The following is a 16,010-nucleotide window of genomic DNA, read 5'->3' as shown; positions in this document are numbered from 1 at the left end:
GGAGCTCTTTTCTCCCACAGACCCAGTGAGGATACCAGTGTCAGAATATTAAAGATCAGTAAAACTAAATGTTTTTCCTAACTCTTTGCATTAAAAACCTGTATAAATTAAAAGTTTGAATATTTTGTCCCAACCCTCTTATTAATTGCCTTATATGCCCCATTTTGGAGATTGCTGCCTTAAAGGACAATGAGATAAGTCTATGTTTAATCTGCCTTATAATTGAATTGAGAATATAAAGAAGACATATTCCAATATAAAGGGACCTTAGAGATCAATGTGTTTGGCTCTTTCATTTTAAAAATGAGAAAACAGACCCAGGGAGCTGGTGGTTCCCTCAAGGTTCTATAGCTATCTGATTGGAATGACTTGTGGTAGCTCTAATATTATCAATAGAATGGTGTATGAAAAATTAAAGCAATGAAAAAAGACATTCTGTTTCTTTTTGAGAATTTGTTGTCTCTTACTAATATTTCTGTCCCACCTTGTTACGTATAAGTAAATTCAGCTACCTACCTTTAAATAGGGCTTGTCTTCAGCTGTCTGTGGGAGAGAAAATGGGTAGTGGCTTCCCTCCCCACAGCCTTTTCAAAAAAGGTTGGGGGAATAGGAACTGGAGTCCTAAATCGAATAATTTTTTTTCTATTGTGAACCAGTATTTGTTTGTTTCTTTGTTCCTTTAATTCAAGTACAATTAACAGGGTTCTATTAGTTTTGAGTGTACAATATACTGATTGAACAATTCTGTAGATTTCATAGTGCTCATCAAGATAAATATATTCTTAATCCCCTTTACTATTTCGTCCTCCCACCCCCTTCCCTTGTGTTAACACCAGTTCTCTGTATTTAAAAGTCTGGGGTTTTTTTTTGGGGGGGGGTCTTTTCTCTTGGTTTCTTTTTTCTTTTGTTTCTTAAATTTCCACATAGGAGTGAAATCATATGGTATTAGTCTTCCTCTAACTTATTTCACTTAGCATTTTACCCTCTAGGTCCATCCATGTTGTTGCAAATGGCAAGATTTCATTTTTTTATGACTGGGTAATATTCCAAGTGTAAACATCACATCTTCTACATCTCTTCTTCTATCAGTGGTCACTTGGGTTGTTTCCATGTCTTGGCTATTGTAAATAATGCTGCAATAAACATAGGGGTACACATATCTTCAAATCAGTGTTATCATTTTCTTTGGGTAAATACCCAGTAGTGAAATTATTGGATCATATGGTAATTCTGTTTTTAAGTTTTAGAGGAACCTTCATACTGTTTTCCACGGTGGCTGCACCAATTTGCATTCCCACCGACAGTGCACGAGTGTTCCTTTTTCTCCACATCCTTGCCAGCACTTGTTATTTCTTGTGTATTGTGCCATTCTGACAGGTGTAAAGTGATATCTCATGTGATTTTAATTTGCATTTCCCTGATGATGAGTGATGTTGAACATCTTTTCATGTGTCCGTTGGCCAGCTGTGTCTTTTTTGGAAAAATGTCTATTCAGGTCCTCTGCCCATTTTTTAATCAGATTTTTTTTTGGGTCTTAAACTGTAAAAGTTCTTTGTATATTTTGGATAGTAACCCCTTATGAGATATGTCATTTGCAAATATCTTCTCCCATTCGGTAGGTTGCCTTTTCATTTTGTTGATGGTTTCATTTGCTGTGTAGCAGTTTTTTACTTTGGTGTAGTCTCAAACCTCTCACTTTGCTTTTGTTTCCCTTGTCTGAGGGAATGTTTCTACAGCCAATGTTGAAGAAATTACTGCCTGTGTTTTCTTCTAGGGATTTTATGGTTTCAGGTCTCACATGTAGGTCTTTAATCCATTTTGAGTTTATTTTTGTGTATGGTATAAGAAAGTGGTCCAGTTTCATGCTTTTGTATGTAGCTGTCCAGTTTTCCCAAAACCATGTGTTGAAGACTGTCTTTTCCCCATTGCATATTCTTGCCTCATCATAGATTAATTGACCAAATAAACATGTGTTTATTTCTGGGCTCTGTGTTCTGTTCTATTGATCTATGTGTCTGTTTCTGTGCCGGTACCATACCATTTTGATTACTACAGCTTTGTAGTATGTCTTGAAATCTGGGATTGTTAGGCTGCCAGCCTTGTTCCTTTTCAAGATCGCTTTGGCTATTTGGGGGCCTTTGTGGTTCCATTCAAATTTTAGGATTATTTGTGCTAGTTCTGTGGAAAATGTTGATATTTTGATAGGGCTTTCATTAAATCTATAGATTGTTTTGGGTAGTATGGACATTTTAGCAGTATTGGCTCTTCTAATCCATGAGCATGGAATATCTTTCCATTTGTTTGTGTCATCTTCAGTTTCTTGGACCACTGTCTTAGTTTTCAGAGTATAGATAGGTCTTTCACCTCCTTGGCTAAGTTTATTCCTAGGTATTTTATTATTTTTAGTGCTATTGTAAATGGGATTGTTTTCTTAATTTCTCTTTCTGCTGCTTCATTGTTAGTGTATAGAAATGCAACAGATTTCTGTATATTAATCTGTATCCTGCATCTTTACTGAACTCATTTATCTAAAATTGAATGATTGAAGACAGGAAAGTAGATGTTAGTGCTACCAGACCTGAATAGTATCCAGGTCCCTAGTCTGATAATTAAAGAATGGCTTCCCCAAACCTCCCCAAATACTGCAATATTTCTTTGCTTTCATGACCCAGCAGTAGTCTGAGAAACTTTGGAAACATTTATTTAAAAGAACTAAAGCACAAAGGCCTCTTGAGCTAACAGACTAGGTAACAGAAGGCGGTTGGCTGACCTCAGACCACTACCAGGTGACATGAATGTGTTCTGTGGGCCGTGGGGACCTGTGAGGAAGCAGAGGGAATCTAATAGGGGATATCAGACTGTGGAGAAGAGCCAATTTTTTTGCTTCCTTACTTATAAGGTAAAGCGATTGGACTATTGCTGAGTGATTGCTAAGCTACTGACCTTTAATGTTGTTTATTCAAAATTGTATTTTTACTTTTTTCATAAGAGTTTTATCCAGTTAATTGACAGACTTGTGTAAAATGCCATTTTAGAACTGTTATTGATAATCTTGGTCTGTAGCTTTCAAAATATACTTTAAAAATCATAGCCACAGGTCTCAAGCTTCTGCTTATTATATAATACCATTGCTAATGTGAGAGGTCTTCAAGCATATTTGTTATAGTTCTCTTTTTGGGTATTGTCATATTTTCCTTTAAAAAAAGTTCATCAATAACATCTAAGTGATAGTACTTTTTATATTAAAATTAGTAAATAAAGTTGAGGAAAGCTATATTGTTTTACTCTCCTAATCATTGTTTTATAAAGTTCTTCAGCTTATAGTTTTGTAGTTGGTTTTAATATGTCTTTTATGAGAATTTGTTTTATACTCGTTCAGTTTATTCATAGATTCAGGTGACTGTATCAACAATTGTGCAGTTTTCTTTGTGAAAACACAAACTTTTTCCATTTGTCTCATGCGTGGAAAGATTGGAAAAGCTTAAGCAAAGAGAAAATTTCTTTTATTTTTAGGGATAACATGTAATATTATTCCAGCTTGGATAAATTTTTGCTTGCTTTTAAATTAACACTTTTTCCTGTTAAAGTATTCTAATTGGCAATGTGAGGGTATTGCAAAAAAAAAGTTAATGCATCCAAATTTATTACAAGGGAAAAATAAGAAGGAAACTGAAACAGGAACACTGCTGTTGAGAGTTGGTTTATCCTGTGGTGCTCCTGAGTATAAACCCAATCTTTCAGTCAAGAATAAATTTGTTTGTATGTGAAATATTCAATTTGCATCACTTAAAGGTGTAAAGTAAATGTTTTTTATTGGTTTATACGGTCATTAACTAAAACTCATTTTCTTTAATTAAGGCATAGCAAGTTGATTCAATTTGCATACTTGGTAGCACAAAGTTCAAATGGAGGCTTTAATAACTGGCTTGAAATAAATCACTGGGATAATATGTAGGAGCAAGGGCTTCCCAGGTGGAGCTTTGTATTCCACTCAAGTATCCGTAGAGGCACATAGATCTGGGCAGACCTCTAAGGGTACACTCCAATGGGTGAGTTTTCTGGTTTTAATTCGAAGTAATCCTAAAACAAAGAATCTGAGACAGATTCTTGGTTACTTATTATTCATTTTTTCATTCATGTATCATTTACCAAATACCCTTTAAGGGTCAGTTACTTACCCTCATGGAGCTTATAGTCTAGGAGGAAAAACAGTACTTAGCTGGGGCCAGGTTCTCTTAGGAAGGAAGAAAGGAAAGAGGAAACCACCATTTAAAGAGTATGGAGAAAAAGAGTATGGAGACATGCCAGGTATTATGCTAGGTGATTTTTTTCCATAGGTTATCTTGTTTAGTGTTTGTGACAACCATACAGGTTAAGGGGTATTTTCCCTGTTTTCAGAGATGAAGAGGTGGTTATTTAATCAGCCCCAAATCATGCAGCAAGTAAGAGCTGTGGGTGAACAAGGTCTGTCTAACTCAGTGACCCTGTTTTTGGAGAGGAAATACAAGGAGTTGAGAAATATATAGGCATCCAGAGAATGAGTCCTCCAAGGTTTGGCGTGTAATCTTAATATCACAGTACTCATTAGAGTGCATTTTTCCATAGGTATTCAATAAATTCTAATTAAATGGATGAGAAGGTAAGCTGTCTTGTCCTACTTCCCAATAGACTGTGCTAGACTCAGCTAGAAGACAAGCTGACAGGGAGCACAGGTAACTGTACTGTGTCATATTTTGAAATAGTTGGGAAAGATCTGGAGTTCAAGTGTAGTTGATCTACTTGTTTTTATCTAGCCTACTTCCAGAAGGGATTTGTGGTGGCTCCTGGTACAGGAAAATCATTAACATAAGGACAGATGATCAAGAGTTTCATATTTGGGCATTTCTAAATTCAGTTCTGAGCTTCCCATTCTTTACTGTCACCGCAAAGAAGTATTGTTTATCTACGTCCTTGGATGGGAACTATTGAAAACTGTCTTCAGTATGAATTTTATAGAATATGTAGAAATTTTCTCCAGGTAATAATTTCTTATATAAAACCTCAGTGAACACCAAAGTTATATTAAAATTACTATTAAGAAGCATTTTTCTTCACTGAAGTGAAGTGAGACCTCTGCATGAGTGGCCGAGCTTTGAGAATGACAAAGGATCGCTGATTAGCCTATTCCAAACACTTACATAGCAACACGTTGAGATGGTGGTCTTTGACAAGCCACCTGCATTGTATCTTTGATTGTAATGAATACTGTATGTTTAAGATAACAGAGGCACTGGTAGCAAAAGTAACTTTATCTCTTTCCCCCTTTTTATTTGAAGCATAGTTGACATACAATATTATATTAGTTTCAAGTGTACAATACAGTGATTTCACAATTCTATTCATTATGCAATGCTTACAACATTAAGTATAGGCACCCTCTGTCACCATACAGCATTATTGCTGTATTATTGACTGTATTCCCTATGCTGTACTTTTCATTCCTGTGACATATTTATTTTATAACTGGAAGTTTATACTTCTTAATCCCCTTCACCTCTGGCAATGACCAGATTTTTCTCTGTATTTATGAATCTTTTCTGTTCTTGTTTGTTCATTTGTTTTGTCTTTTAGATTCCACATATAAATGAAATCAAGTGGTATTTGTAAAAATATTGGGTATTCACCTGAATTATTTCACTTAGCATCATACCTTCTATGTCCATTCATGTCACAAATGGCAAGATTTATCCTTTTTCACATTGCTGAGTAGTACTTGTGTGCGTGTGTGCGCGCACACACACACGCATGCATGCATACCGTATGTCTTTTTGGATTAGAGTTTTCATTTTCTTTCAGTAAATACCCAAAAGTGGAATTACTGGATCATATGATATTTTGTTTTTAATTTTTTTGAGGAACCAGCATACTGTTTTCCCCACAGTGGCTGCACCAATTTATATTCCCACCAACAGTTTAATGATCCAGACTGTTCTTTTATCCAGACAGAATGCCATCCTATTTTTCAGGAAAATAAGTTATAAGGTTCCCTTTTGGAAGGATGCAAATAAATTGACCTCAAAAAGCAATTTTGGATCTTCTCAAATGCCTGGATGAATACTTGACTTAGGTCCAGAGTTCTATGCCATAGACCATGAAAGAAGTGACTTTTATCTTGGTATTTGCCTTAGTCTGTTTTAGAGCAGCATTATATCCTTATGGGCACAGATAAGTTAATTATCTTGTTGAATGGAGTCATTCAGTATTTTCTATCTGAATGCTAATCAGCGCCTGCCAAGGGTGATGATTTCCGTTTTGACTTTAAAAGGATACTGAGCTGTTCTCTCTGACAGTAATTAGTGATGGATTGGACTGCTACTCAAGGGTTCTTCTGGGCCTGCATAGTAAAACCAACCTATTCACATAGAGATGGTTATTTGCCTAAAGAACTTGCACTTTGTTCATCTTAAGGGTATATCATGTTACTTAAATATGAAACTAAAAGCTGCTAGGACGTATGTTACACTAAATTACATTGTTTAATATTGCAATTTAATCTGTTAAAAAGGAGTTTATACTTTTAATCCTCGAAATATTAATGCAACATGCACCTTGAAATACTATTTATAAATAAAGTTGTCTGCTAAAGCTTAAACGTAGGCAAGGTGTATAGGCCGTTAACCAATCTTAATCAGTGGCTTGGAAAGTCTCATCTTGGGGTGCCTGGGTGGCTCAGTCAGTTAAGCATCCGAGGTTAACTCTTGGTTTCAGCTTAGGTCATGATCTCACAGTTGTGGGATCAAGCCCCACACTGGGCTCTGGGCTCAGCTTGGAGTCTGTTTTAGATTCTCTTTCCCCCTTCCTCCTGCTCACTCACTCTCTGTCTCTCAAATAAATAAATAAAATCATATATGTTAGTAGCAGAGCAGTTACTATTAAACATAGTTACTGCATTGTTGTAGGGCAGTTATTAATGCTTGCTTGTTTCTCGCTTATAGATCTTTGAGTAAAATGAACTGGCAGGGAGTTTGGAGGAATAGCTAGCAAAGAAGTAGTCTCTGATTTGAGGGCTCAGAGAATTATCCTTAAAAAAGAAGTCTAAGAATTGGGACCAAATACTCAGAATATTATTAAAATGCTTCTGAAAATGAAAGTCCTCTTCCAAGAGGTCTTTTTCAATTTAGTGCAATCAGATCTGTCACGCCCTGTGGAATCATAAGAATTAAGAATTCCTTAAACTTGGTATAAGTTTGATTCCAAATAATTGCAAAGAAATAAAAGTTCTTCAGGGGAAGTTTCTGCCTCTGTAGCTGCTCCATCAAAAGAAAACTATGACTAAATCTCTGCTATAAGCTAAATTTGTTATTCTAATGGTCAGGCCCATTATTTCACTTACTGAGATCTATTAAAATCTATCATTTTACAGAAAATTTTGGTGAATAAATTGCCTGTAAAAAATACCTGATAAATACCTAATAAACTTTGTGAGTTGTTTAAAATGCTGCTTTGTCTAGTGGGAGAAAGTTAGTCTTTTAGGCATTCATTTTGAAACAAGAATTTTGAAGTGTTCACTTTCCCTCTTGTCCAAAGAGAGTTAGGTTCTTTGTGCTCATGAATCAAATCTGTTGACTGAAGGAAGCCTTTCCCAATAGAGATATGGAGTATAATGTTAAGGATTGGGAGAAGGAGACATATAAAATGGTTTATTGATTAAACTTATATCAATTTTAGCATTTTTTATCAGTTTATCACATAATTCACTTTTATGTGCAGTGAACCAGAGGCCAGAAATATGCAGGGTTAAACTTACAGAAATTATAAGTCTCAGACACCCAAGACAATATGAGATTAGTACTGGGGCCTAATTTTTCCATGATTTGTCATACTCCCTTCTTGATTCTAGATGTGTCCTTATTTACACCATATATTTTATTAAATTTATATATGAATGTGGCTAGGTGTGTCCTTCGATTCAAAGGCTTTTGGTGACAGAAAGTCAAAATGAAAGAGCATTTTCCCCAATCCAGATTTTTTTTGTGGTTAGGCCTTCAGCCAAAATTTCCAACTTCCACTTGTTTATCAAGTGTGATATTAACAAATAGGTGCATACAATTTAGCCAGAAGCCTGGATCTTCTTCTCAAACTGGCACTCACATATGACAGTGGACTGTAGCCCTAGAATACATGGAGCATATTCTTGCAATGTAACCTGACTTACAGATTTAAGGAAGGAAATTTTATTTTAAAATAAACACAAGATTAAGGAATCTGCAAAATTCACATTAATTCTTAGAAAAAAATCACAGAAGATTTTAGTGTTATAGGCTGTTTGGGGCTCCCTTTCTTGACATACTGTCCCCTCCCTGCCCTAACCTGTCTCTGTCTTTAGGCTAAGTCACCGGAAAAGTTCTAGAACATCTTAGAAGACACTGCATGAATATTGATGGGATGAATATATTCAATTTAGATTTAGTAAGATTATTTTAATGGAAATCATAATCAGAAATATATAAAAATAGCCTAAAACCCTGATTGTAGAAATTCCCTCTTGAAAATCCAGATAGCCTATAAAGTAGATCAAACCCAAAAGGAAGTTTGGTTGGGATACTATATTTCAAAAGAGGATTTTTAGCCATTGAGAAATAGGATTCCCATGAGGGTCAGAGCAGATGTGTCAGTTTGCATTCTAGAATTTAGAATATTAGGATTCTGGAGTTTCTGATTTTCCAGTAACCCCTGCGGAAATAAACTAAGCTAGGCCTTAAGTTGATTAAGGCTGAGTTACTGTGCAGTGGGTAACGGCAGCTCTCCGCTGAGCGCTTTCCACCATGTGCCATGCACAGTGTTTTATATTCATGGACTCGTAGTGCCTTGTAAAGAATGCCTTGTCCCTTTTTACAGATGAGAAAACAGAGACTCAGAGTAACTGACTTGTCTGGGATCTCACACTCAGCTAGTTCTAGACACAGCCTTCAGTCCCAGGTCTTTCTGACTCTGGGGTAGTGTTTTTATGGTCTGTTGTTTCCAATATAGAAAACCAATTTGCTATGGTGGGATAACTTTTATTTCCTTAGTCCTTTTCATCTAAGCCTCTGTAAAGAGTGACCAAAAGTGTCTAAATCTCAATCTTCTGACCTATAACATAATGCAGGCCAGAATGTTGAAAGATCTCTCAAATTAAGGTTTCAAAAATAATTTAGATTTAACTTTGATGAAAAGAAGTAGAAAAAATAATGGGTATTTTAACATCATTCCGGTTTTCAAAAGGAGAAAATATGATGACTCTTGAGTACTACTAATGGTGATGTGACATTCCTCAGGAAGACTCTTGAAGACAAAGACACAGCAATCACTGGAAAACTTCATGGATTCACTAACAAGCCAGATTTGCTTCTTGGACAGGCTCACCAGACTGTTAGATCCATGAAATTCAAAAGGCAAAGCAACTGACCTTGAGCATGGTACTTTGCAAGGTCATTTCTCAATATTTTACAGACAGAGCAAGATAAACAGAATTTAGGTTCTAGAATACATTGCTGGATCAATAACTGGTTGAATTACTGTACCCAATAGATCACTGATGTCTAGCTGAAGATATATTTCTGATGGTATCTGACATGGCTCAGTCTTCCACCTTGCAATAATTTTTATCAAGTGTCTATAAAAGTCCTGATTATCCAAAATTTTCATAGGAGGAAGAGAATGCATATCTAATGAACCCATAGCCAGAATCAGAATATAAAATCACTTTAACAGGTTTTGGTAGGCAGAAATGTGGAGGACTATTCTCAGGTTTAAAAACTGAAAAACAGGGGCGCCTGGGTGGCTCAGTCGGTTGAGCGGCTGTCTTCAGCTCAGATCATGATCCTGGGGATCGAGCCTCACATCGGGCTCCCTGCTCAGCGGGGAGCCTGCTTCTCCCTCTCCCTCTACTACCCCCACTGCTTGTGCTCGCACGCTCTCTCTTTCAAATAAATAAATAAAATCTTAAAAAAACAAACTGAAAAGCACAAGTAAAAATAGAGAGTGATATGATTTGAGGGTTTAAATTCATTAGATTTTATTAATAAGGCATTGTTACCTTTAGGCATAAGAAATATAGCTGTGTGAACTAAAAGAAATTAATGAATTCCCTTCCTTTTTCTTTATCAGTAATCTCGTGGAATATAAAAACTTTATATTTGAGCATATATATGAGCATTTATACAATGCTCATTCAAAATGATACACCTCCTTGATAAATTGCACCTATATAGAGTGTTTGTAGTCAGATTATATCAGGTGCATGTTACAAATTATGAAATACTGTTAAACTCACCAAAGAGTCTTATATTATGATGCTTTTGTTTAACTCTAGCCCAATAATTCTCTTTCCTTTTTTTTAAGATTTATTTATTTATTCGAGGGGATGGTGAGAGGCAGAGGGAGAGGCTCAAACCCCGGACCCTGAGATCATGACCTGAGCAAAAAATAAGAGCCACTTAACAGACTGAGCCACCCAGGTTCCCTATAATTCTCTCTCCTAAGTTGTTTTCATAATCTTCCTTTTGCAGGAAACTTTTTGAAAAATATTTTAACGTAAGCAGTTACCTACCTTTAATTGTTAGATCCTTATCACTTTTTAGAGAGAGCATGTGGGAATTAAATGAAAATATATGTCCATTTTTCTTTTCTGTGGTTGTTTCCTCACACTGAAGTATAGATTCCCTGAGTTTGAGAACCCTGTCAGTCTTCATTACCATGATCCTCAAGCCTACGACAGTGCCTGGCACATGGTAGTTGCTTGATAAATATTTGTTAAAGGAAATAATATCTTGGATGATTTTAACTAAGCTCATCTGTCAAATATTGACTCCATATAGTATAGTTTGCTCTTAGCCCCTATGATTATCAGTGAATGGTCTGACATTATGCAAAAGTGAACAACTACTCAGTAGGCCAGTCAACATGAAAAGAAGCCTACTACGGATTGAGTGTATCTTACACCTATTGTAGGTTAGCTGTGTTAAATTTTCTAGTAACAGCATGTCAAGTATTGTAAAATAATATAAGTATTGGTAGTAGTTACTAATTATATGCCGCGATTACATGACCATTAATAAAGAGACTTGGTGCATTATTACGTGAGGAGATGCAGGAGTCAGGATAACAGAGCTATGGATCAGAGCACTCCAGTCAAATTCTGATTCAACTACTCTTATTAGTTGTCTGATGTCACAGAAACCACTCTCTCAGTTTCTCCATTTGTACAATGGACATAAGACTAGTAATTATTTCACAGCATTGGTGAGAGGATTAAAGGATATATAAAGAGATTAGCACAGGAATAATAAATGTGAATAATAAAGGCAAACTCCTTTATGCAGATGAAATTTCTTCTCAGAAAGATCTGACCATCCTACGCCATAGGCAGGAATTTGGGAACCAGCCCCTGGAACCCAGGTCCCTCCAACTCCAAATTCTATTTGCATTCTAGTTGTGCTGCTTTAACATGATGTGAGAAGAATGCTAGAATCATGTTCAACTACCAGCCAAAATACAAAGAGTCTGAATGGCCTTTCAGGAAGAAAAAGCAGGCAAATGAATAAAATAAAAGGAGAACACAGAATAGAAAAATAAAATGTCCTGGCCCTGTGGCATCTGCACAAATAGAGAATACTAAGTACTATATATCTTGTTGTTGAACAGAGGGAGGAAATAATTTTATAAATATTTTATAATTGTTATTTTAATAGTCAAAATTATTTCATCTATTTACATGTATTTTGACACTGTTAAAAGACAGAACTTTTTCCCTTGTATATAAATTGCTCTAGGCAAGCATGTAAAAGTGAGCAAAATTTAAATATTTAGTCTACTTTATCATGATGGTATTTTTCTCAATTGTGTACTGTCATTTATGTATGAACCTCCTTTATTTTGTTTCCACAGAATGCTGAGGTTTCTGTTTTTGAAGTAAATATACGCTTTGTTGGTGGACTACTCTCAGCTTACTATCTGTCCGGTGAAGAGGTAAGATGAAACTCTAAAATTACATTTTGTGGTAAAATTTGCTTTTTGTGGCGTCTATTCTCATATTTTGATGGACCTCTAGCATACACTGAATTTCGTATAATATATACTCATTAAATGAGCATACTGGGAAAGTTGGGCATGACATGTTCTGAGGATACGGTAAGCAATGCCTTTAAAAAGCCTGGCTCTATTCTGTTAGTGTGAGGTGATTCCAGCTATAAATTAGATATGCCTGTGGACAAATTAAAGAGATTTAGTGCAGTGACAGGCTTGTGGATGAATTTTTTTTCTTTAAAAATTATTTTAATGTTAGCATAATGTTAGCTTAATTTGAAGGTGGAGAAAGTTTGACAAGTAAGGTCTGAAAATTACAGTATTTAAGAAATTGAGGAGGTAAGTGAGGTACTCAGCCTTCCAGTTAGAAGTCCTGTAGGCCAGTGTCCCTGTGTAAAGTGCTTTGGAGCTCTTCCTAGAGTGAGACTTAATTAATTATCTGCTCGGAGGAAAGCAGGAATTTTTAATTTAGCTGCCTTTTATTGATAGATTAAGAAAGGATTTTTGTATCATGCTTATAAGAGCGCAGATGCTATTTTCTTGAAAGGGTTTGGACAACTTTATGAATATCCTAAGTGTCCACTAAGAGTTGTTGGAATGGACTTCACCTTTAATGTGGACAGTATTAAAAGCTGACGTCAAGGAAAAAGAGTCACATATTTCAATTGCATGTCAATCAGATTTGTGTGAGCCTCAGCATTCTGGCTGGGGGAAGAATGGATCTTACCCAGTATAGTATTTCATGTATTTCTATGCTCCTTCAAAACAGATTTAAGCAGAGCAATAAATGTTTAATGAGAAAAGCTGCTTTATTTTGTTCCTGTCTCCCGGGTACTTTCCTAGCCATAACAAAACAGCCTGCACAATCTGAACGTTCTCTCTTTCTTGAGATTTTATTCTCTACCATAGATATTTTTAAAGAGTATAAATGACTCTGTATTCCCCTATATCTGTCCTGTTTAAGTGTTAAGTTCTTTTCTTCATTATGGACCCTGTCACCTTCTCAGCCAGGGTAAAGAGACTTGGCACATTATTTCTCTTTTTCCCTTTTTCCAGGCCCACATCACTTCATTTGTTCAGTTTGGTTTAGAATGTTCCAATTCTTAAGCCAGGGAAGCCATATTTTTAAAAAGTCATACTGAAAATTAATATTATTTTAGCTAGCAAGTTTCTGCTCTTAGAATATTTGTCTTTGAAAAAAAAATATTTGTCTTTGAGTATCCAGTGCCTGGTATTCTCCTTCTTTTTGACATGACATACTTAGGATGAACTTGGTTTTAACTTTCTCATCATTTATGTGGTGGTGAGACAATTTGGAGGAAATAAGAACTGCATCCTTCTTTACCGGTGCTCACATAGGATAACTGAGCATACAAAGTGAAACAAATAATATTTCTTTTAAATATGTATCATGTTTAATTAGGATATTTTTTCACTTGTAATGGTGTCTTAAGTTTATATACATCCGTTACAAGTGAAAAAATATCCTAATTAAACATGATTGTGGGTTTATATAAACTGTATAAATATACCCACAGATATTTTGCCTATAGATAAAATCATTTGCCTCAGATCTTGTAAAGGTACCTTTTTTACTCCGTATTTAGGTAACTTTAGTAAACAAAGTACTACAAAGAACACCTCCATTGAAAATGATTATTCTTTTAGTGTATTTGCTTTGTCCTTAATCCCATGCAAAACATGGTTTTTATTATACCTTGATTTTCTATATTGTAATTTCATAAAAATTACTAAAGGTATTTCCCTTCTTACATTATATACTTTTCTGTTTCTATAGAATATACTTTACTTCATAAGGATTCATCTACTCAGGCATAGTTTTTGCATAACCCATCCCTAAATCTTGGGTTGTTTCCAGTATTCCTGTATTTTGGATGAGGTAGCTATAATCAGTTGATAAATATTTACTCTCTAAAGTGGGATAGCTGGGTAAGAAGTGGTTAGTACTAGACTGTTTTAACATCATTTCATCTTTTTTCCTCTCAGCTACCTCATCACTGACCATTTCTGACCAGTGCGCTCAGGGGAGTTGGCTATTAAGAATGTGGTCAAGAAAAACTATTTTACCCCAAGTCTGTACTTGAGCTATTTATCTCCATATCCAAATGAAAAAAAAAAAAAGAGCATTCATTAATAGAAAAAAAATCAACATAGCCAAATTATGAATTACTTGGTTTCAGATTGTTGATAAAGTTCTATACTATACATTTTTATGTAAATCAAGGTATTTACTAAGATAGTCTAGGCAAATTCATCTTCCAAGATTACCTTATAGAGGGGCTACTAAATCACCGTAATTTGACATTCTCCTTTCATTGCTGAGGCTCAGGAGTATTTTGAGAACATCATATAAATCACCATCAGAACCAGATAGCCCCACATTGATATAAGTGCAAAATTCTTAAATTTATATTGCAAAAACAGAAGAGGAAGTACCACTGGTTTGTGTTACATGCTCCAGGAAAACTATAATTAGAAACACTCAATAGTAATCAAGAATGCCAGTGGAACTGTAAACCCGACCAAAATTACAATGGTAACATGACATACCTGTTGATAAGTAGTTTGACTATACGGAAATATTCAAAAAAATTTTAAAACACCTCATTTAAACAGCTCATTTAAAGTATTTTGTAGTGCCATTAAAAACAGTCAGCCATGGGGTGCCAAAAAACAACCAGCCATAAGATTTTCAGTCTATATAAGAAATGCAAACAATCTCAAGAATTACAGTTAGGATAGAGATAAGATGAATACCAAATAGGAATGATCAGTATTTAATAGAAATAAAAGAGATAGTATTGCTCTATTATAAGCTCAAGGGAAACTAAAGTCCTCACTGGAGACAGTAAATAGCAGTATCTAGAATATCATTACCCAAAATATGTTCTACAGAGCACTAGTTTCTTTAGATATGTCAGGATAAGTCTATATCTGTATACATACTAAAAATAAGTTCAGAAAAATCTACATCTTATATTCTGTCTTAGAAATTCACCATGTACAGAAAAAGAAACTAATTGAATTTATTTATCCCTGTGTTTAACATACTTCCTTAACTGTAACCTTCCTCCTTTTTTCTTAATGTAACATTTGCTAATCCTGAGTTACAAATACTGTTTCCCAGAACAAATTTTGAGAAACCCCAATGTAGAATAAGAGTAACCTAAGCAAAAATGGTATTGAAAATTGGCAAATGCGAAACAAGACATTACAAGAGAAGATGATACATGTGCAAAGTAGCATGTATGAATATACCATATATTATTTGTTTTACGGTAGAAACCAGTGGCTTTATTGAGCAGAAAATGAATGTAACAGGATACAGTGATGCCACAGCCTCCTAGTAAGGGCTACAAAACAAGTTGGAAGTAAGTCTCAAGTGGCCACAGAGAATCTCTGTGGTTCAATAATCACTCTGGGGCATCCTAGAATTAATAAACATGCCCTATTTTTTCTACCCTTGTCAAGACACAAAGGCCCAAGAGAAAGAGATCAACTGACAATTTGGTTTACATGTGGCCCCTTAAGGATCTTGCGGAAAGAAAGAGAGGATATGATAGAAGTCATCTATAGTGTTTGAATTCAGTATCCTTTGAACACTGAGTATAGATAATTCCTGAACATGAAATTGAGGCCTTATTAGAAGGATGGGAAGAATAAATGTTTGGAAGCCAAAAAAAGACACAATATCACCATGGTGAGTAAGGGTGTCAGAGGAAACAAGCCATATGGAAACTGATAATTTAATGATATGCTTGAAAACACTCTTCCTGATTTGCAAAACTACTTTATTCTGTAAATTAAGAGAGAACATTTGGAACTACGAAGGTATTACTCCTCAGAGGAGACATTTGACTACTATGTTTTATGTATGTGAACTAGAAAGACAAAACACCAACTCCTGGATGCTAAAACGATTGAAGAACTAGCTTTCAATGAAA

At 35.3% G+C, this 16,010-nt stretch overlaps 1 protein-coding gene across 2 annotated transcripts in view; it reads left to right on the top strand.

Annotated features, from left to right (window-relative positions):
- MAN1A1 (mannosidase alpha class 1A member 1) overlaps positions 1-16,010 on the top strand; it is a 162,223-nt gene that overhangs the window by 46,546 nt on the left and 99,667 nt on the right. For both annotated transcript variants that reach the window (XM_025864927.2, XM_025864919.2), the window contains exon 5: positions 11,908-11,988. In XM_025864927.2, the coding sequence (XP_025720712.1) occupies positions 11,908-11,988 (81 nt within the window). The remainder of the gene's footprint in view (positions 1-11,907; positions 11,989-16,010) is intronic.

This window comes from Callorhinus ursinus, unplaced genomic scaffold (assembly GCF_003265705.2).
Source record: "Callorhinus ursinus isolate GAN/ISIS: 27379988/994484 unplaced genomic scaffold, GSC_fseal_2.0 scaffold6, whole genome shotgun sequence".
Taxonomy (NCBI): domain Eukaryota; kingdom Metazoa; phylum Chordata; class Mammalia; order Carnivora; family Otariidae; genus Callorhinus; species Callorhinus ursinus.
Note: the sequence above shows the minus strand (reverse complement) of the source record. Positions and strands in the feature narration are given on the sequence as shown.